Below are 22,438 nucleotides of genomic sequence, written 5' to 3' on the forward strand. Positions count from 1 at the left end.
CAGAGGGAGGAAGACTTCATTTTGGGGCTTCCCTGGTGGCTCAGTGGTAAAGAACTCGCCTGCCAATGCAGGAAACACAGGTTCGTTCCCTTGGTTGGGAAGATCCATGGGAGAAGGAAATGGCAACCCGCTCCAGTATTCTTGCCTGGGAAATCCCATGGACAGAGGAGCCTGGTGGACTACAGTCCATGCGGTCACAGAAGAGTCAGACACGACTTGGCGAGTAAACAACAACAACGCTAAGTGCCTACTGTGTGCTGGGTGCTGCAGTAGGTGCAGGGTGGCATGAACACAGCACCAGCAGGGCTTTGTGTGACACTAGTCTTGTACCAGTTAATGACCTAACGTCATATATTCCCCTCAAAAAGATACACAAAGAGCAACAATGACCAAGGCAAGGGATCCTCAAGGGTCACCTTGGCTCTGACCCTCAGAAGCGACTAATTCTCATGTGGCCCTGGCTCATCTGTCACAGGGTGTTTTATTATATAAGCATTCAGAGATGAAAAATGTCATGAATATATCAAAAAGACTGCAAAAGCAAAGGAAAATAATTAAAAATGGAAACCAGAAGCAAATGAAATGATGAGATGTGGTGATACCATGTCATTCTTTTCCCCCCTTTACAAGACCCAAAGGGGAACTCTGAAGTCTGGGTAAGACTCATTGTAGAAGCTGATAAAAATGAAGACTTTAAAGACCCACCACCCGCCCCCGCCAAAGATGGTGATTTAGTGTGTCTGGAATTCTTAATAAGCCTCCTAGGTGGTTTTCTGATGCAGGTGGTCCCCTAAGTGAACATCCCGGTGAAATAATCCAAACTAGGTCCCCTTCACACAGCTGGGAACACAGGAAATTTACCACCTCAGGCTGAAATTAACCAGACGATACCTACTAGACCAGCAAACTACTCTCCCCTCTAAGCACCTGCCCAGCCGGATTCAGAACATTACCTTAATGGAACACCTGCTGCTGGCCAGCACCAGTGGGCTAAACAACTAAAATGTCTTAGTTTTTAAGGCTATAAATGATTAACACTAGTGTTAATTACTGTGATGAAGTAACTTAACAGAACCAACAAATCAGCTACAGTATCTGATGCCAATCTATTGAGGTACATCAAAGGAATTGGCCCCTCCGTGAAGGCCAAGTTAACCCAGGCTTCCTCTCACCAAACTCACTGGTTAAAATTCATTCAAAGGAGTCTAAACGTGAATGAAGGAGGTAGGAGGAGAAAACACCTATAAGCCCATGCATTGATTATAAGAGAAACTCTGAAAAACTTCTGGAGGAATATCATAAATTAAAGAGGGAAATCCAGTCCACAGGCAGGGCCAGCAGCCTGGGCAGCAAGTCCTGGGATGGAACGAATATCCAGGCGTTTCCTTACAGATTCAATCACCTGTGAGCACTTGGCACCAAATAAAACATTTATCCCAAACAGAGATTACAGGACAGAGGCAACGGATAAGGATCAAGGTGCAGGGAATGATGCCCTGGTGATCCAGTTTGGTTAAGGCTCTGCGCTTCCAATGTAGGGAGCCTGGGTTCAATCCCTTGGCAGGGAACTAAGAATTCACATACCACAGGAATGCCCCCCCAAAAAAGATGTACCTTTAATGCAGAATTAAGGTGCTTCTCCTGCGATAAACTTTTGCTGAGGAACTAACTGTGTGCCCTGTCACCAGAACATTCCTTTGATTCTCTCCATGTGTAGAGCATGTGCTTTTGTGAGCTTAAAAGCAAGCATGGAGTCTACTGTTCAAGTTCAGTGTGTTTTACACTCAACACTCCCCTCTCTGCAGTGCACTTTGCTTACTAGGGAGGTCCCTGGGTGTTCTCAGGTCCTAAGCACCTCTTTAGAGGATTCCCAGGTGATGCTAGTGGTAAAGAACCCGCCTGCCAATGCAAGAGATGCAAGAGACGCAGATTCTATCCCTGAGTCAGAATGATGCTTTTGGAGTAGGAAGTGGCAACCCACTCCAGTATTCTTGCCTAGGAAATCCCATGGACAGAGGAGTGTTCCGTCCATGGCTACAGTCCATGAGCTCGCAAAGAATCGGACATGACTGAGCACACACAACCACCTCCTTATTTACATACCACATCAATAGGGCCCCAATCCAGCTTCCCAGCCCGCAATGATCAGAAACTATCTAAAGGCTGCCAGGGAGTACAGACAATATCCACAAATAACAGATGAAAAAGGAGACGGAGAGAAGTACAACCTTCTCCAAAAATACTTGAACCACATCTCAAGCTTCTGGATCCTGCACACCTGAACTCTGAGAGTGTCACTTCACCACCACAAAAGACAAGGTGCTGGTCACCTTGAGCCTTCCAGGAAAGGTGAAATGATGTTCTGGGCAATTTTTAAAAGTGAGGGAAGTAGCAGCTTCATTAGACCTGACAGCAAAACGTCTGTGCATAGAAGCATCCCCCTTCCTGTGTCCAAGACGGACACCAGGCACTCGGCCCGGCCTGGATCCCTGAGCATGACCCTGCCTGGAATCCTGCTCATGGCACCCCTGGCAGCTGCTCCCCTTGCACAGATGGAAACCCAAAACCCACTTGCCAACCATGGCTTGGAAAGACTCTTATGAAAATAGAAAAAAAAAAAAAAACTAAAAAGTTGATGCCAGGGAGCAAGGTTTAATTCTCTGGTGCCTGGATCTGCTCATCCCCTAACAAAGCTGGCAGACGAGGTGGCTCCTCACACCCGAGCTGGCTGAAACTGCTCAGCGTGGTCTCCCAAGAACATACAAATCGGACTTGACCAGGAAGGACCAACCACCTGCCAGTGCAGGAGACGCTGCAGATTCAGGTTTGGTCCCTGGGTTGGAAGATCCCCTGGTGGAGGGCATGGCAATCCACTCCAGTGTTCTTGCCTGGAGAATCCCATGGACAGAGGAGCCTGGCGGGCTACGGTCCGTACGGTCTCAGAGTCTGACATGACTGAGCACGCACACAGAAAGGACCAAGACTTTCGTTCACCTCAAGTATAAGTTTAATCCTTCAAATTAGCTTGTGCTTCTTGTCCACACCTGGGCAGCTGGGTACTAACAGGCCACATAACCTCTGTGCTGCAGGTTCCCCATCTGTAAAATGGGAAATATAAAAGTATCTCATAGGGCTGGTACAATGATTAAATGGGGCAATATGTGTAAGGCCCTGAAAACAGTGGCCATCATCAAGTGCTTTGAAATATCAGTGACCATCCTTCTCATTTCGGTGAACTGGGGTCCCTTCGTTAAATTTTCATGGTTTCACAGAGCTAATGAAGTGTTTTCTTCCAAACTCTTTTAAAAATTTACACTTTAACTTTGAAATTAAAAACTGACAGAAAATAAGTTACACGGGGGGATGACAGAATTTTTTTTCTCCCACTATCATCTGAAAAATGATTTCCTTTTATGGTCATTATCTGATGGGAGAAAGGGAAGCTGCTACAGTCAGGAGAAGGGGGGCGACAGAGGACAAGATGGTTGGATGGCATCATCAACTCAATAGACATGAGTCTGAGCAAGCTCCAGGAGTTGGTAATGGACAGGGAAGCCTGGCGTGCTACATTCTATGGGGTCGCAAGGAGTCGGACACGACTGAGCGACTGAACAAGTCAGTACATGAAGCATAGGCCTGCCTAAGACACAGCAAAGGGCCCCAGGGTGACGGGCAGCAGAAGCCAGAGTGACAGCCACTTGAGCTCCTTCTCCGGGTGGAGGCAAGAGATGAAGAAGGAAGGTTCTGGCCAGCACGGACTGTGCGGCCATGGAACCTCACCGTTAGCCAAAGTCCAGCCCTTTGCACCTGAGCACCAGCCCCAACCGTGAGTCAGATTCAAACAGATTCCGGAGGTAACCGCAACCCACACAAGGGCGGGCACACCTGTGATCTTCACAACCATCCTTTCTGGTCAGATGGACTGTTACTGCTATTTACAGAAAGGAAAGCTGGGCTCAGAGATTAAGGAACTTGCCTAAGGCTAACAGAGCTGATAAGGGGATGAAGCCAGAATCAAACATTTTATTCACTTGACAAACATTTATTGAGCAGCTGCTACCTGGCAGGCAGTGTGGGAGAAGCTGGAGATGCAGCAGTGAACACACTGAAGTTCCTGCTCAGGGAGAACTTTCATTCTAGGAGGGGGCACATTTAGTAAACCAAGCGAACAAATCAAGAAAAGAATGTATGAATGAGTGAAGGGCCTCTGAGAACAGAAGAACAGAGGGAGGAGACGGAGGGACGAGGGCAGTACTTCAGGTCGGGTGGACAGGTGATAAGCAGCTCAGGGTCTGGGGCCAGTCAGCGTCCTTAGCTACATCCCAGTGCCTGAAATGAAGTCTCAGCAAAACCCTGCGGGGCCCTGGGAGGCCAGGCATCCAGAGCTCCCTGGAGACCTCTGCATCCTCAGGTGCTCCAGGCTCATTTGCTGTGCCTGGGGGCCCAGATGGAGAGCAAGGACCATCTGAGGGCCTTTGGGAGTGTTTCTCTGAAACAACTATAAGACAAACTGAGGTTTGCCAGTTTCCATAAAGGAATCTCTTTTCCTTCCCAGGGCTTGGAAAGCATGAGCAGTTTCTTCAGCAACTTGTTCCTCAGCAGTCATCACCTGCCACGTTCCGGCTCTTTCCACCAAGGAAGGTCACTACATCCCATCCATTTCCTCAGCGGGGCCTCCCCGGCTCTATCATTGTGAGGACTCAAGTCCTGATCACTGAGCGACAGTGGTCACCATCACCACCACAACCATCAGCCTCACAGGCACACCATCTCCTCTAGCCCAGCCACTCACAGACCAGGCCTGGGGCTCAGCCAGCGGCCTGTCCTACCCGTGACACGCGGGACCCATTCAAGGCATTCAAGGCCGATGTTTATTTCTGGCATGCTCCCCAACTTCTCCCCAACAGAACCCCATCAGCGCCAGTCACTTGGGAATGCAGTGATTACGTAGGATGTGTGTGCTCAGCCATGTCTGACTTTTTGCGACCCCATGGACTGTAGCCCAGCAGGCTCCTCTGTCCATGGGATTCTCCAGGCAACAACCCTGGAGCAGGTTGCCATTTCCTCCTCCAGGGGAACTTCCTGACATAGGGATTGAAGTCATGTCGCCTGAGTCTCCTGCACTGGGAGGCAGATTCTCTACCACTGCACCACTGGGGAAGCCCATCTACGTAAAACCCCAGTGAATCAGATGGTTTCACACAGCGGCCAAGAGCTGGAACCAGCGGGGTTTGGAATCGTTCACTGCAGTGGGGCAGAATGCAGGTGATGTGGTCCTTGTCAGACTCGGTCGATTTCTCTGTAAATGAAGGCAACTGTTCTACCTCAGGTGGTGGGAGAGCCTTCTGGGAGTTAGTGTCCGGAGGGAAGGAACAGCCAGGAATACCCTCAGCTCCTGAATGGAGTCCAGTTACACCCCAAGGGTCCTCTGAAAACTGCTGTATATGGGACAAAGTTTGTCAGATCTACTGACCAACACCTTCCTGATCCAGACTGACCATGAAAGCTGTTTTCTGAATGGCTGGCTGACTGAATCACTATAGGAAAATGTGCCTGAATTCACAGGCCCAATAATAGCTTTGGAAATAGAAGCCATCTGAAAATGTCCCTAAACTCGAGCTGGGCTGGCAAGGATTGGATGTGATTATAAAAAGCAAGTGAGAAGAGAATGTTACTGCAAGGAAAATTGAATCCACATGAGTTTTAAATAACTTCATTCCAATAGAGAATATTAAAATGTTATATTTTTGGCAAGTATTAAGTTCTGACACAAATGCAATTTTCAATTTAAATTCTACTTTAACCTAAAAAAATGGCCAGATTTGTATCCCAAAGCCTAAACCCCTTCTATTATTAACTTACCTGTGAAACAAACTCTAGGTCATTTAAAAATGTTTTCTACTTAAAATTTACACTTAAGATTTAATGCTAAGACTCAAGAGGTCATCTAAACATAACTTTACCATACAGTAGGCTCTTATCTAAACATTGACATGCAAATATGCTTAAATATGTTCTGATTCAGGACATAAAGCAATACTTTAAACCCTATCTGTAGCTTTCTTTCAATACTGAAATGACACCCTACTGAGTAACCCGGGTAGCATCTATCAAGGAATTTTCAAAAACGTCGGCTCTTTGTCTGGTATCCTGCTGTGGGTTTTAAGCTGGACCTGTGAAGACATATTCAGGCATGAACTTATTCCATTAAAAGCTTTTATGTTCTCTGGACCATCCGCCTGAATTTCAGGTCGCTTTCTCTAAGACACTTAAAACGGAATTTAGCTGGCCCAAATAAGGCAGAAAACAGAAGCTCATACAAATCCTATCACCCCAGTGGTTCAGCAAGTTCAATAAAAGTGTTCCCAAGTCCTTTAATGGTTCACAACCGAATGTCACTTTTGCAGCAGCTAATAATTTACTGTAGCATCACAATGGTTTTTTTCCAATTCTTAATCAGGAAAGTAAATAAAACCTACACACCCTTCAAGCTCCAATATTTTAAAAATAACTTTTGACAAAAACTTAACCCTTCATTTTGCACTCAATAGGGGCTTCCCTGGTGGCTCAGAGGTTAAAGCATCTGCCTCCAATGCGGGAGACCCGGGTTCAATCCCTGGGTTGGGAAGACCCCTTGGAGAAGGAAATGGCAACCCATTCCAGTACTCTTGCCTGAAGAATCCCATGGACGGAGGAGCCTGGTAGGTTACAGTCTGCGGGGTCACAAACAGTTGGACACGACTGAGCGACTTCACTTTCTTTCTTTGCACTCAATGGACTATGTGCTGACATGGCAAGGGAAGCCCCGAGCAACTCTGATTCTGGCCAAACGGGTCACGGTTCTCACATGACATCTGAGAATACTCCTGGTGAACCTTGCTTTAGAACCACTTCCAAAATCAAAGAACATTATTATTATTAAACAGAGTTTTGTCGACTAATCAGACTGATCTAAAAAGCCAACTGGGCTCCCCTGGTGGCTCATCGGTAAAGAATCCACCTACAGTTCAGATGTGAGTTTGATCCCTGGGTCAGGAAGAGTATCTGTTGAAGGAAATGGCAACCCACTCCAGTGTTCTTTCCTGGGAAATCCTATGGACAGAAGAGCCTGGCGGGCTACATACAGTTCATGCAGTTGCAGAGTCAGCCACAACTCAGCAACTAAACCACCACCATGAAGCCAAGTGGACCTGAAAGCTCTACGATGGAGGAAGAAGCATGGCCCACAATTAAAACAGTGAAACTAGATGTGTTGCCATGAGCAGCTCCACACTATCAACAGTCCTGCTGCACCAGGAAGCCTTTCCCAGAAGGGATGGATCTACCTGCTCACTGATGCTGGAAAAGCCCTCACTAGAGACGATAGCAAGTCCTGTATTCTACATTTAGAGAAAATGAAGCTTAAAAAAAAAAAAAAACAACTATAAAAATGATCAACAGGAAGGTTGTTAAGCTTGGAGGCAGTTCAAATCCTAGCTTTCCACTTGAGAGCTGTGTGACCTCTGAACAAAAATCACTCCCCGTTCCTGGTGTCTGTTCCCCCATCTGTAAACGATACCCACCTCGTGGGGTTCTTGTCAACTTTGGAAAACGCTCTGCACAGCAGCTCGCACAAAGCAAGCACCTGGAAACTGTCAGCTTCACCCCAGGGCTTATCAGACCACCTCCATCACCTATGGAGAGGAAGAGGCACGAGGGAGGGGAGTGGGAGAACTGAGGGCCACTGGTGTGGCTGGAGGCAGGGAGTGGATGGCAGCGGGTGGCATGGAGCCATGCTGGGCAGCCCTCAAACAGAACTCTGGGTGGGCATTTGCCTGAAGGGTGAGCAGCTTCACACTGTCCCCATATCACACTCACTCAAACCTGTTTCTGTTCCATTCAACGTTTTTTGAATACTAGCCATTTTCGTCTATAAAGAATTTCAACGGTAATATGGATGTCATTATTTTCACCAACATATATTTCTTCTTTTTTAAACTCCACAGCACTGCCGTATTTAAGGCCTTTCATCCTGCAGGCAAACTCCCAGGAAAGGGTCAAGACACCAGGAAGGTGGGGCCCCAAGAGAAGCCTTTGAGCAACACGCTCAGCAAGAAACTGCACAACAGCCTGGCCATTCCTTTTCCCCTGGAGACCTATCACCTCTGTCTTCTACAGGCATATAGCCCAGGCTCAAGACCAGACCCCTAGCTTTCAGAAAATGTGAACAATGCTGTTAGTACCTATTCTGCCAATGTTGAGAACACAAGTACTTCAGCAATTAAGAGGTGCATAGTCATTATTTTTCCCACGTAAATTCTGAAATTCTGCAGTGTGCACTCAAGTCACCTGGGATGGTGACCTGACACACTACCCAGGTCACACCCCAAGGTCTCACTTTACTTAAAAGGCTGGTTTTAGGTCCTTGGAGCTGGGAGCCTGAGTGCCACCTCTGGGTTAAGTTTGAGAAATGCCGAGCTGGGGCCTGATAACCCTCTGGAGGCTCCTGAAGACACTCCCCTCAGTAGTGCTGTATCAGGACATTCACAGAGAGACTAGACTCCAAAGGGGCAGCAGCAGTAGGGTTCATGCGGCCAGGGAGAGAGGAGGCCATGGCAATGTCTCCAAAATGAATGACAGAAATGGCAGACCATTTCCCTCAATCCTCCGCCTGGTCTCTGGATTACTTTAACTGTGGCTTTTATATCTGAGTCAACCTTTCCTCGGGGCTTCCCTGGTGGTTCAGACGGTAAACAATCTGTCTGCCATGCAGGAGACCTGGGTTTGATCCCTGGGTTGGGAAGATCCCCTGAAGAAGGAAATGGCAAGCCACTCCAGTATTCTTGCCTGGAGAATCCCATAGACAGAGGAGCCTGGTGGGCTACAGTCCATGGGGTCGCAAAGAGTTGGACAGACTGAGCTACTAACACTTTCTTCACTTTACAGCCTTTCCTCACCCATCTGTACTCTAACCCACTTTCAAGGCAAAGTGTCCTTTATAAGTGTTTCTAATGGTAAGTCCATCAATTCAAAGTGAGGCCAGATAGCAAGCCAAAATATACAGAAATAAAATAACGAATGCATTTGCTGTTGTTCAATCACTGAGTCATGTCTGACTCTCTGCGACTGCATGGACTGCAGCACACCAGGCTCCTCTGTCCTCCACTATTTCCGAGTTTGCTCAAATTCACGTCCATTGAGTCAGTGATGCTATCTAACCATCTAATCAAATGCACTGTGAGATTAATTTTAGAAGAGTTGCTTTAACGTATTAAAAGTCTCCAGTTTAAATATCCACCCTCAAATATTAAGGTAGAAGCATCTTCTTGGCCTCCGAGCCTTGGGAGAACTGTGACGAAGTGAGAGAGGTTTTGAAGTAATAAAAACTAGAGACAGGCACCACAGGCAAGCTGCACAAAGGTGGGGACTTTTTGTCCACTGATGTAAACTGGACACAATGTGTGTCTAGAACACAGCCTGCTATACGATAGGTACTCAGTAATTTACTGTGATTTTTTTAAAAACTGCGTGACAAAGTACTGGTAACATCCAAATTAAAAGAGCCAGCCTAGACACTGCCGGATGCTCCCAAACAGCTGCAGGGGCATAAGGCTTTAGTTAATAGCTTTAAAAATTTTTCCACTCCACAAAGAGTTAAACCCTAAGCCATTCTTGTGGAGGGAGGACCTGAGCGCCTTCTTGGGGACCCTCACCTGATTAAGTATCTGAGTATTCCCACATCGAGGGGGACGTGACAGCCCTCACCCGGCTCTTTCAGAGCCGATGGGAAATACGGAAGCATACACAGCCTGGGAGGAGTTCCTGCTAGAAGGAAAACTCGGGAGACCATCTTGCCCATTTCCCACTCTGGGTGAAGCAAAATACTTGCCCAAGGCTAAGCCACCGAGGAGGGGGATGGAGGTGGTGCTTTGTCAGGGGCCTGGAGGGACAGCAGGTGGGTGAGGTGGACAGCCACTCCCTGCTCCCAGAGCAGCGCCCCTTCCAGCTCACAGCACCCGGGGCTCCTCCTTGGGTTCTGGGCTCAGCACTCGGCTTCTAGAGCATTTACAGGGGTAATGCTGAAAGCCGCTTCGTGCCTCCGCCTCTTCCTTCCACACACGTGCCTCCTAAGCCTTTTGGGATTTTCTAAGCTGGGAATCCGTAAGTCACAAGTGTGAACATCTCACTGAGGGAGGCTGATCACACCTTCAGCTTTACCACCCTTTCCTGAACAGCACTGACACAGGCAGATAAAAAGTATCAGGACAAGTACTCCCATGGAGAACTTTATGAAACTGTTTCAGCCATTTTTAATCTTAAAAAAAAAAAAAAAACCCAACAATTTCACAGCAACCTAATACAAATGTTACAACTTCTTTGTTTCATTCTTTGCAGATTCATAAAAATAAAAGTCTCCAGACTAGAGTGAAATGTCCACAAGTATACAAAGGAAGATGACACTTCACGTGGGCAATTATTTCACTCTTACCAAAGCTAAGTTCTGTCTACGCACTTAGCACCAGCGGCTGGCTGCATGTCTACCCTTGAGGTGGTACAGAATCGACATGAATTCACAAATATTCAATCAATGTCAAGTAGAGACAAGTGGGAGGAGGCGGGCTGGGGGGCTCAGCACTGCACTTCAGCGGTGCAGCGATGCAGCCTGGGAGCGCCCCTCCTACATGCACCTTCACTTTCCCCCTTAACTGACCCCAATGATGTACAAAATGCAGTCCTTTCACAGCTTTCAGAAAGTTTTTTATTGGTTACAATGATATAAAATGCATCATTTGAATTCCCCCTCGTCATGAAGTGCTTGCTAGCAACAGCATAAAAAAACCTTTCCATACATTTGACAAGCTCAAATGATTTATTTCATGCTGGAAGGGGAAAACATAGCAAACACCACTCTTGTCTATAATTATTAACCTCTCTCTCTCTCAAGGCTACATTGGTTAAAATCAAAGGACAACCCCTTTTGTATGTCATTTTGTAAATTTTAATGTTTTCTTTAGAATAGTCTTTTATATCTCTCTCCAACAAGAATAAAATTACTAACAGCAAACTTCAATACAAGAACACTCTCCAGATTAACAACTCAAACAAAAATGTAAAATGTAAATCACATATAATACAATTGAAGCGTCCAAAACAATTTAAATAATTTTAAATATTTTATTTTTAAACTGCTACAAATGCTTTATACAATATTTCAACATAAAGTCCCCATAACAGAAATGTAACAAAATGGGAATGATAGTGAAAGGGTTAAAGTGGCACAAATTCACCAAACAAGTATTAAACTACAAATTTTAAGAGGTAGATTACTTTTAAAGTTGAGAACAACAAAAAAACATGAATAAAACCTAGCCATTTTCCACCAACTCAATCATTAATCAGGGGGAAGGCAGATAATGCATGGAGAAATGATACCTATACACTCAGAAATAGGCCAATTTGTTGGGCTTTTTAAATCTCTATTAGAGACTGAAGTGTAAAACCTGACATGTAAATTCATTTACACTTATGTGTAGACATACATCTGCACAAGCCTGCGATGTATCCTGGGCACTGACATACAGCTACCATTTCCAACAGTTACAAATTAGTGCCAGATATAATCTGAGAGGATCATGTCCATTTGGATATATAAACATGACACTGGAAGAGGCATAGAAAAAAGTCCATATCCAATCTGGTTTCCTCTCCATTATGCTGGCAATCGGCTTGTGATTAAAAAACAACAAACAAACAAGAAAACAGGCTAAGAAAGAAGCTCAATGCCTCTGTCTACAACTGACTTAAAGGAAAGGCATCAAGAGCTGGTATGTGTGACCAAAACACTATAAAACGAATGCATCCAATCTGCCACCCCTGAAACCTACACTCAGGACTACTGATGAAACAGAGAACTTGCTTTCCAAGGTCGGGTTCAAATCGTTCCTTTCTCTGCTATGTGCCAAAAACTAGGGCCACACTCAGGTCTGAGTTACCAGTCCCGGGGACCAGGAGCTGGGTCAGCCAGCCCGTCTCACAGCGCCCTCCGCTGTGCATCTCAATCATCTGCGAGCCCAGCCTGCAGGTTGGGTGCCAGCGGAGTGCGTGCCTGATTCTACCCACGGTAACAAGAAGCCCGCTGGCAATCAGCTGTGTGTTAGGATTTTTGAGTCAGCTTCAACTGGTCTCAGAAGCTTGGTAGGTTTCGTATCCTTTGCCGTAGTGCTTATCCTAAGTTGAGCATGCAAGATATTTAGTCAATTATTAAGGTTTGTTCTATTTGGGGGGACTTTTCTACAGGAAGTTCCTAGAAAACAAGAAAACTGAAGATAAATGACATGACACAACCTGCTATGAACTGACCAAGTATAAGAAAAGGTAGGGAGACCATGGGACAAATGTGAAGACAGCAACAGCAACAGCAACAGGTCAGACACCAGACTAGGAAGAGGTGCAGGGATGTGCTGGGAGGGGCACAGACGATCTCCTTGGAGTGGTGTGGCAGAGATGGGATGTGAGAAATCAGCACCGTTTTCCTCTTTTAATCACTTTCGTGGTAAATGGAAAAACTTGGTCTGGAATTTTATTTTACTTCTCCATCACTTATTTACATGTCCTTAACTGGCTGCAATGGGAACACAGTATTTAAAAAACAACAACAAAAAAAAGTTCTCTAAAAGCAGTACTGAAGAACATAAAAATGCCTTGGGACTCACAAAGACTAAAGATGGGTAAGAAGGGAGCAGAAAATATACCTCTTTCCTTGTCTTTTTTGTCTTACAGCCCGGGGAAATGAGCCCTCAGCAACAGCTCTAAATGCAGTTCCACTGACAAGCGACCAGTGGGTTGTCCCAACCAGTGAAGGTGAGCCCAATAAAGAATGTGCTGGATTAAGAGCTGTAACAGGACAATCTAGAGAGGAGTATGCCTCTGCAGCTTTGTCCTAAGAAAAGGATTTGGAGCACATGCCTCTTTCGCACCCTGAATGGCACAATGGCTTGTGCTCCAGGAAATGACCGAACGGCAAATTCTGCTGAGCCCTCAGTGTGGGATGGAAAACTGACGTCGTTTTCATGGCTGACTGCAAGTGTATACTTGAAAATCTGTGGAATTCTAAACTGGTATTTGAATGTAAAACGCCTGTGCATTGAGGACCAGCCCTTAATCACAGTTATGATGAAACACACACAGGAAAAGGGTGTGCTGCCAGTTCCGGGGTAAGTCCTTGAATGTGCAATGGGGAGAGTACAGCAAAACACTGAAAACAGAATGAAAGCGGGTATTTCCAAACTTGCACTACAAAATCCCCCCTAAATAAAATTTCAAAGTAGAAATACACTGAAAAGAAAAGACGTCTAGTAAACTCCCTGCCAGTGTAGGTAACAAATGTGAACAGAGAGGCCTCTGCTAGGGGCCTGGGGCTGACACAGATGGACGACTACACCCTCCAGGCCTGCGCCGAGCACCCCGGCGTTACACCAACTTCACTACAAGGTACCGAGACGACCACAGCTCTCTGAAGAAACGCCCACTCTTCTGCCCAGATAATCAAAATATGATGTCCCACTGAATGTTCATTTTGTAATTCCCCCGAACACTTTACGATCGCTTGTAAGTGGCCCCTGGGAAAGGCGCGTCCTTCAGGCGCGTCCGCAGCACAGCTCCTGTGTCTCACACAAAGCTGTGGCCACTTCCACGGAAGCCTGCAGCCACCATACACAGCCAGAACAATTTACCCACCTCTTATCTGATTCTTGTTTCCTTTTAGGTCAAATTTCATGCCAGCAATGTTAACTCACAAACAAAGCAAAATAATTAAAACTAACTGGAGCAAAAAACAGAAACACAATTTTATTAGGCACTTCGGTCCTCTGCAGTCTTTAAGGGTCCTTTCAAAACCACTGGATGAACCTCACTCAGGTTTCCTTTATACAATATTAATTTTTCCATATCAATTTTACTTTTGAACTGTATAAATGGAATCCAATACAAAATAAGTGACTCTTTCAGATACTATTGGAGATAAAGAGGAATACAGAGTACATTCTAAAGCATCAACCACTTGGGAAACGTTTTTTAGCACAGTCTGTGAAAATGACAGCATGTTTTGGGTTCTTTAACCTTGGGAAGCACAGCTCAAGAATATCCTGTTGTTGTTGAACTTCCAGAACATAGACCGAGTACAAGGAGGTACATAGTGAGGCTGCTACCGGCAGGCAGTCTGGACAGCTGATCAACAGGTGTTTACTTTCGCCAGGACTAAGCTCCAAGATGCTGTATATGCACACGCCAGGGTCAGACACCAGATGCTGAGTGAGAGCTATAGTAATTTTTATGAAGAAGCTTAACCAAAAAAATCTGATCCTTTATTCCTACAGTCCATCATTCCAGTCTGCCCTCGGCTAATGATCCTTCTCTCCTTCTCTCCATCTTCAGCCATGACTTACGGCACCAGCACCAAGAACTCTGCCTCATCGACTGTGTGGTGGTTAACAGCTTCTCTGAGCCCCCATGACCTCTCCAGACAGCAGTCATCCTCCGCCCCCCGCAGTTAACTCTGCTTCTGTTCGCTTAAAATACCAAAGGATTCTGAGACACAAAGTTACAGCCAACAGCCTAGACTCACACAGCTCACTCTGAAAGGACGGGATTTCTCAACACTTCACAGAAATTCTAGCTGATGATGAAAAATTGCACCGGAGATGGACCTGCAGGCTTATGCAGGAAGCAGCAGGAATACCAAAAGTACACTCCACTCACAGGCGAAGTAACTTAGAGAGTTTAAGAAGTCAACTCAACAAACCTAACTCCTGCCCTAGAACACAGAATAAACAGAGAAATCACCTTGGATCTAAGATGAGCTCTGACATCACACTGGGGAAACAAAGGCACTGACAAGTGGGGTGACTTGCCCTGGGTCCCCACCCACACCTGGAACCACAGGGTCTGGCCTCAGCATGCACTCTCTCCTCATCCCTCCCTGGCCGTGGGAATCTGGCTGTTTAACACCCTATGCTTGGAGACATGAGCCAGTGGGGGGTGGGGGGGACAGGAGAAGACACGGACATGCAGCATTTTAGAAGGAATAGGGTACCGTGCTTTGATTTATTTTGACTAAGAGGCAAGTTTTTAAAATTAAAATACAATAAAAGAAAGCATGAGTAATAAAAAGTAGTCTCAGTTGCTACAACCACTCTTTAAGTCACAGAAATATTAAATCAGATTGTAATATGGTTTTAATGAACTCCGCAATACATCAGAACATAAGAAGACATCTATGATGGGAAAGTTAATACAAGTGACATTGGGATACCACCCAAGATATAAAGGAAGTTTGAGAGAATTTCACCGTTTCATAGTAGGGTACTTTGGGGAGCTTTTCATGGCTTTAAATCCAGTTCATAACTGGCCCTATTAAAGAAATGGTACCACTTTGTGAGTCCTACATGTGAAATAAAAGCTATGCGTCCATCTTTGCAGCAGCCAAAGCACTGACCCTCCTCCACGTCTGCCTACACCTTAAGCAACAGCTATTTCCTTTAAATGCTTATGTCAAAATCGTGCAGGAAAAAAGAAAAGGAGCCATTGGGCAAGTGTTTTCTTCCAACTGTCTTTCCCCCCTTGCTCTTGAGCTCTGAACTCCTCTGACCCTGGAGCTCTGCTTACCTGAGGTCCTTCAGCTCCTGCTTGCCACTCCCGTCCTCCTTCCTGTTCTCACTCGGGTCGGCAGAAGCCGCCAGCTGCAGGCTTCGGGTGATTGGCCCCCCACTCCGTTCTCTGGATTTTACACTGAACCTGTCTGTCCGTTTCTTACTGGCCAAGGCCGACTTGCTCTGTAAGACGGCTCTGCTCTTCTGCGCCCGCACGTGCAGGCTCCTCGACATCTTGCCTGAGAGGGGAGCTGCATGGTTCTTGGCTGCAGCTTTGGGCTTCTTGGTCTCGCTGTGAGTCATTTTGGCCATGCGTATGGGGCTCGAGTTCCTTAAAGAGGAGCTTGGTTTTTTGGATTTGACCGAAGCGGCAAATTTAACGTTCTGCTTGGACCTGAAGGACGAGGGGGGTGGCGGGACCTGCGAGGGGCCTGAGCTTCGAGCTCTGGTCTTGCCCAGAGGTGCCTGCATGCTCTGCATTTTGATCTCGGCGTCTGCTGTCCGTCTGCGGTGGCTGCTGCTGTTGTTTCTGTCACTTCCGGCAGGTGACGGGTGCCCCCCTTTCTTGGAAGAGTGGGAAAGTTTTTTTTTGGAAGGAGAAACAGGTTTTTTGGGACAGCTGAAAGCGGCATGCTTGTTCAGACTCCCAATGTACGTGAACTCTCTGTGGCAGTATGGGCAGACGTGCGAGGACGACTCGGGAGTGGTTTTTAGGTCAGCCTTCTGCTTTGCGGACTTGTTTTTCTGTAGGATTGCTTTCTGGACGAGCTGGTTTTTTTTCTTCAACGCGTTTAACTTGAGCTTATTTGAGGACATTTTGCTGAGCTCCACACTGAAGTTCAGTCTTTTGGGCTGGCCCATTCGTCTGAAGGCGTTTTTCCCAGAGTTGTCCAGAACCACTACGCCATTTTTGGGTTGCACAGTCTGCTTCAGCGGGACCGGATTTTTCTTGGGGGTATACCTCTTCTTGTCACTCGCAGAGGCACATGCCAGGATGTGTTTGTGCAGTTCAGGCATGTTGTCCACGCCTTTCCCGCACTTGGTGCAGCGGATGGCGGTGGTAAACGTCTGTGGGATGTTGTGCGTAGTGAAGTTTGTGGCCGTCACACCAATGCCCAGGGGGCTGCGGTGATGGTACTGAAATGGGGGTGGTTTAAAGCTTGGGTAATGTTGGTTGAGACCCAATCGAACATCTGGATCCTTTGTCTTTATTCCAGAAGCCATTATTTTGATGGTTGTGTAAAGCTCTTCGGAAGAATCGTTCAACTCTTCTTCTTTAGACGCTTCTAGAGGGTCTTCTGGCAAACTCTGCATGTGCTCGACATGGGCCTTGCTGGGATCCGTAAAGTTCTGGGGCCTCAGGGTGCCACTTTCAAACTCATGGTGAGTGCACACCTTATCCGGGTGGAGATCTCGCTGGTGCTGCTGCAGATTGCACAAGAATGCAAACTCCTTTTTACACACTGAACACACAAAGATATTCCCAACGCCGTGGAGCATAAAGCGATGTTCTGACAAATCAGTTTTCACCTTGAAGAGCTGCACACAAAATTCACATTTGAAGGGCCATTCCTCAGCGTGAATGGATAAATGTTTGGTTAGATCCTTAATGGAAAGAAAAGGTGATTCACAGACGTTGCAGACAAAGTTTCTGTTGAATGTCTCCTGGACGATCTCCTGCTCAGTGGTGGATGGGGCTTCCTCCCTGGCTTTCAGGTCTTCACTCTCTAGTTCCTCCTGCTTAAAAGATATCATGGGGAGAGAGGTTTCCAGATTATCCCCAGAGGAAACCACGGATGACACTGCTGAGAGAGGAGGTGGCGAAGGGGAAGAGGACGAGGAGGAAGATGAGAAAGAGGAGGAGGAAGAGGAGGAGGAAGATGAGGAGAGTGTTGGAGGCCCCGGTGAAGCAGCGGACATAACGGGCTCCACAGAAGGAATGGGGGACGGTGAGGGAGACACTGTCGGGGAGAGAATTGGAAGTGGGGACTGGGCGGTGGCATTCGAGAGTGGAGAGGGACACGGGTGAGGGGGATGCCCCGGAAGAGGGGGCTGGAAGGAGGGGACAGTAGGGAGCAGTGGAGGGGGCGGGGTGGCCACAGTTAACACGGGAGGGCAGGGTGGAGGGGAGGAGGGGGTGGTGGGGGTCAGGAGAGGCGGCAGCCGCCCGCAAGAGAGGGAAGATGGTTGCAGGGCAGGTGACGACGAGGAAACGTCAGGAAGAGACTCAACGACAGCGGCAGACGAGCTGGAGTTGAGACCACGGTCAGAGTCTGGCTGAGGATCTAGAGGTTTACAGGGACTGGCACTTCCAGACACATCTGGAGCGTTTTCTACAGGGAGGTCGACGCCGTTGTATTCGTTGAGAAGGACCTTCTGCAGCATGCAGGTGGTGGGCTTCCTTTTCTTTACAGCACTGCAGGATGGCTGCAGAACATGGTTTTCTTTGAATTCCTTGCCTTCAGAGTCACCACAGGGCTTTTTATGCACACTGAGATCTAACACAGCTTCCCACTGGACCGGAGCCTTGCCTGGCCCCTCAGCCTTCTGTTTCATACCACTGGACAAATCCAGTGGCTGCTGGTTGCACACATTGCTGAAAGTAGAGCTAGCTGCCCACTCTTTAGACACCTTATATTCATCAAAGCCTGGTGGGCTCCCAGTTTCTCTTTCATCTCTCCCAGACAAACTCCATGCTGGTGAGTTGCTGTGACTCTCTAATTTGGGTTTTTTGGAGCTTAGAACTGCCTCAGTCCACGCGGCTTTCCCATCTCCTGGTTTTCCAAAGTCTCGCAGGGCGGGGCTGTGCTGGGGAGAGCTGGGGGGAGAGCTGGTTCGCCTCTTAAACCTGCTTGAGGTCACGGGTAGCATCGACGCAGGAGCAGACACGCAGAGGGGCCCTAATTTGGGTATCTCAGCGGCTGAAATCCCTGCAGGAGGAGTTAATTTATCCTGGGTCTGAAGAAGCTGTTTGAGCTTTGATGACAAATACACGCTTTTCTCTTTGTGGAAAGACACCGCCTCTGTGGTTGATATGCTGAGAGGCAGACTCAAGGAACAGGAAGGTGTGGCAGGATCAGACTCAGTCTCGGCTTTAATTTTGGGTAACACGGGCGGACTAGCAGTCCTCCGTTTCTTGGACTCACTGTTTGTGCTGCTGGAAGGCTCTTTAGGGAGATCGTCAGTTATAGGGACCTGCGTGGTCTTTATGTTTTGAGTTATTTCCACTGTGACTGGAGTGAGCAGACAGTTTATTCCGTACAAGTCTGCCGAATTGGATTCCATCTCAATAACGTCACAGTTACTGGTGCTGCTGCTGGTCTGAATTTTACCATCAATGTAGTAATTTAAATTCTCAGAGATATTGCTGGAAATATCCATGATGTACACGTCGTCCGCCTCCCCTTCCTCCTCTGGCTCTGTGCTGGGGACATAGACACTCGGGGTGGGAGGGGCCTGCTCTGCTGGGGGCTGTGGCTCTTCCAGGAGGCCCCCTTTCCGCCGCACCCCCTTGGGAATCAGGTGCCGCTCGTGAACTCTGCGCTGATGTCGTCTCATATTCGTGTGAGTGCCGAAAACCTTCTTACAGTACTTGCACGGGTGAAGCTCTTTCGCTTCGCCGTTCTCTTCTACAACGGAAGGAGTCACTGAGTCCTGGGACGCCTTCTCTGAGCTCAAGGTGAGACCGTCCTGCCCAAGACCGGGGGGCTGTGCATCGTCCTGGGGAGGAGCACCGTCGCTGGGCGCCTTGCCGCCGGCCGGATCCTCGAGCTTTCGCTTCAGCCCGGCCTCATGGCGCCGCTCGTGGCGCCGCCGGTTGATCTGTGTGCCGAAGGCCTTCCCGCAGTACTTGCACTTGAAGGCGTGGTTGACCGTGGACATGTGGATGTGCATGTGCCGCTCCAGCCCCTGCTTGGTCGTGAACTTCCTCTCGCAGTGCTGACATGGGAACAGAAATGTTTCAAACACGTCCCCGTTGGCCTCTTCTCTGGCTCTGGGAGTTTTCATGACAGGGGCTGCCTCCGCAGAGTCTGCCAGAGTTTCCTTTGAAACCGTTTTTGGTTCTTCTAACAAATCCTCGGGCTTCTCGTCACACCGGATCTCCAGCTCTCTCAGGGAACTTTCATTTGGCACATCAGCTGCTTCGTCCCCCTCTTCTTCCAGCTCCTCCTCTTCCTCTTCCTCCTCCACCACCTCGTTCGCCTCACAGAGCGCTGCTTCCAGCTCCGCGTCTGGTCCTGTCTGGGGCTCGTGGGCAGGGGGAAGGAGGGCGAGATCCGGAGGCACATCCTGACTCACCGCCTCCTGAGGGACGGCTGGTTGCTCGGTGGTGGAAGCGGAAGGATTCTCGTCTTCGTCTTTGGGGCCTGGAAAGCACAGGGAGGCAGAAGTAAGGTCAAACACTAGCCACTGGTGATCAGCTTTCATTATCCATGTTACTTCCTTTATCATCTAAAATGCGTAAGGGAGATCATAGCAATGGACCACTCTACATTCTCATTTAAGAAGTTATACAGGATATAAATCCATTTCATTCATTCAACAAACGACTGCAGTGCACCAGGAAGCTCAGTGGGCAGTGAGGGAGGCTTCAATCTGAGCAACAGATGCCCACAGCAACTCAGGCTCTTCTGTGTTTCCTCACACAGATATAAACATGCTTTTGTTTACAGAAACTGTACTGCTTAAAACTGTGTTGGGAATAGCTGATACTGAAATCTTCCTAGTCATGAGTTCTAATTTTTCATGATTCCAAACTGAAACAAGAAAATTGCTCAACATATTACCAGGTAATATTCTTAGTGGTCTGCCTTGAATGTAATTGATTTGTTCCCTTCTTCTTCACCAAAACTATATATCAAGAGCTACAACATTTTCCAAAATTATGTGATCTGCATTTTTCATGTAAAAGGAACTTTGGAGACCATCTCTTCTGAGCCTTATTAAATTAGCGAGGACCAGAGATCTCTTCAAGAAAACTGGAAATAGCAAGGGAACATTTCATGCAAGGATAGGCATGATAAACTGTAAGGACCTAAAAGAAGGAGAAGAAACTGAGAAGAGGTGGCAAGAATACACAGAAGAACTGTACAGAATAGGTCCTGATGACCCAGAATAATCGGGATGATGTGCTCACTCAGCTTGAACCAGACATCCTAGAGTGTGACGTCCAGGTGGGCCTTAGGAACCATTACTATGAATGAAGTGAGTAGAAGTGATGGAATTCCAGATGAGCTATTTGAAATCCTAAAAGATGATGCTGTTAAAAGTGCTGCACTCAATATGCCAGCAAATTTGGAAAACTCAGCAGTGGCCACAGGACTGAAAAAGGTCAGTTTTTATTTCAATCCCAAAGAAGGGCAATGCCAAAGAATGTTCAAACTACCGTACAAATGTGCTCATTTCACATGCTAGCAAGGTCATGCTCAAAATTCTTCAAGCCAGGCTTTAGCAGCACCTGAACGGAGGACTTCAGATGTACAAGCTGGGTTTAGAAAAGGCAGAGGAACCAGAGATCAAATTGTCAACATCTGCAATATCATAGAGAAAGCAAGGGAATTCTAGAAAAACATGTACTTCTGCTTCATTGACTACTTGAAAGACTTCTGTGTGGATCACAACAAATTGTGGAAAATACTTGAAGAGATAGGAATACCAAACCACCTTATCTGTCTCCTAAGAAACCTGTATGCAGGTCAACATGCAACAGTTAAAACTGGACATGGAACAGTGGACTGGTTCAAAACTGGGAAAGGAGTATCTTAAGGTTGTATAGGGCTTCTCTTGTTTCTCAGCTGATAAAGAATCCACCTGTAATGTAGGAGACCTGGGGTCGATCCCTGGGTTGGGAAGATCCCCTGGAGAAGAGAAAGGCTATCCACTCCAATATTCTGGCCTGGAGAATTTCAAGGACTGTATCGTCCATGGGGTCACAAAGAGTCAGACACGACTGAGCGACTTTCACTTCACTTCACTTCAAGGCTGTATACTGTTACCCTGCTCATTTAACTTCTATGCAGAGTACATCATGTGAAATGCTGGGCCAAACTGACTTACAAGCTGGAATCAAGACTGCTGGGAGAAATATCAATAAGTTCAGATATGCAGATGACACCCTAATGGCAGAAAGAAAAGAGAAACTACAGAGCCTCTTGAAAAGGGTGAAAGAGGAGAGTGAAAAAGCTGGCTTAAAACTCAAACTTCAAAAAACAAAGATCAGGGCATCCAGTCCCATCACTTCATGGCAAATAGATGGGGAAACAGTGGAAACAGTAACAGACTTTATTTTCCTGGGCTCCAAAATCACTGTGGATGGTGACAGCAGACACAAAATTAAAAGATGCTTGCTCCTTCAAAGAAAAGCTATGACAAACCTAGACAGCACATTACAAAGCAGAGACATCACTTTGCTGACAAAGATCCATAGAGTCAAAGCTATGGTTTTTCTAGCAGTCATATATGGATTTGAGAGTTGGGTTATAAAGAAGACTGAGCACTGAAGAATTGATGCTTTCGAAGTGTGGTGCTGGAGAAGACTCTTGAGAGTCCCTTGGACCACAGGCAGATCAAACCAGTTGATCCTAAAGGACATCAAGTCTGAATATTCACTGGAAGGACTATTCACTGAAGCTCCAATACTCTGGCCACCTGATGCGAGGAGCCCACTCACTGGAAAAGACCCTGATGCTAGGGAAAGATTGAGGGCTGGAGAAGGAGATGACAGAGGATGAGACGGTTGGATGGCTGACCTACTCAATAGACGTGAGTTTGAGCAAACTCTGGAAGATAGTGAAAAGATAGGGAAGCCTGGC

General features: G+C 47.1%; 1 protein-coding gene across 4 annotated transcripts in view; it reads right to left on the bottom strand.

The window, feature by feature from the left end:
• The window catches only part of PRDM2 (PR domain containing 2, with ZNF domain), a 57,821-nt gene that overhangs the window by 23,654 nt on the left and 11,729 nt on the right, over window positions 1–22,438 (bottom strand). For all 4 annotated transcript variants that reach the window (XM_010850057.1, XM_010850055.1, XM_010850058.1 and 1 more), the window contains one exon: window positions 15,643–19,993. In XM_010850057.1, coding sequence (XP_010848359.1) covers window positions 15,643–19,993 — 4,351 coding nt within the window. The remainder of the gene's footprint in view (window positions 1–15,642; window positions 19,994–22,438) is intronic.

The sequence above is a fragment of the Bison bison genome, unplaced genomic scaffold (genome assembly GCF_000754665.1).
Source record: "Bison bison bison isolate TAMUID 2011002044 unplaced genomic scaffold, Bison_UMD1.0 scf7180017864289, whole genome shotgun sequence".
NCBI lineage: Eukaryota > Metazoa > Chordata > Mammalia > Artiodactyla > Bovidae > Bison > Bison bison.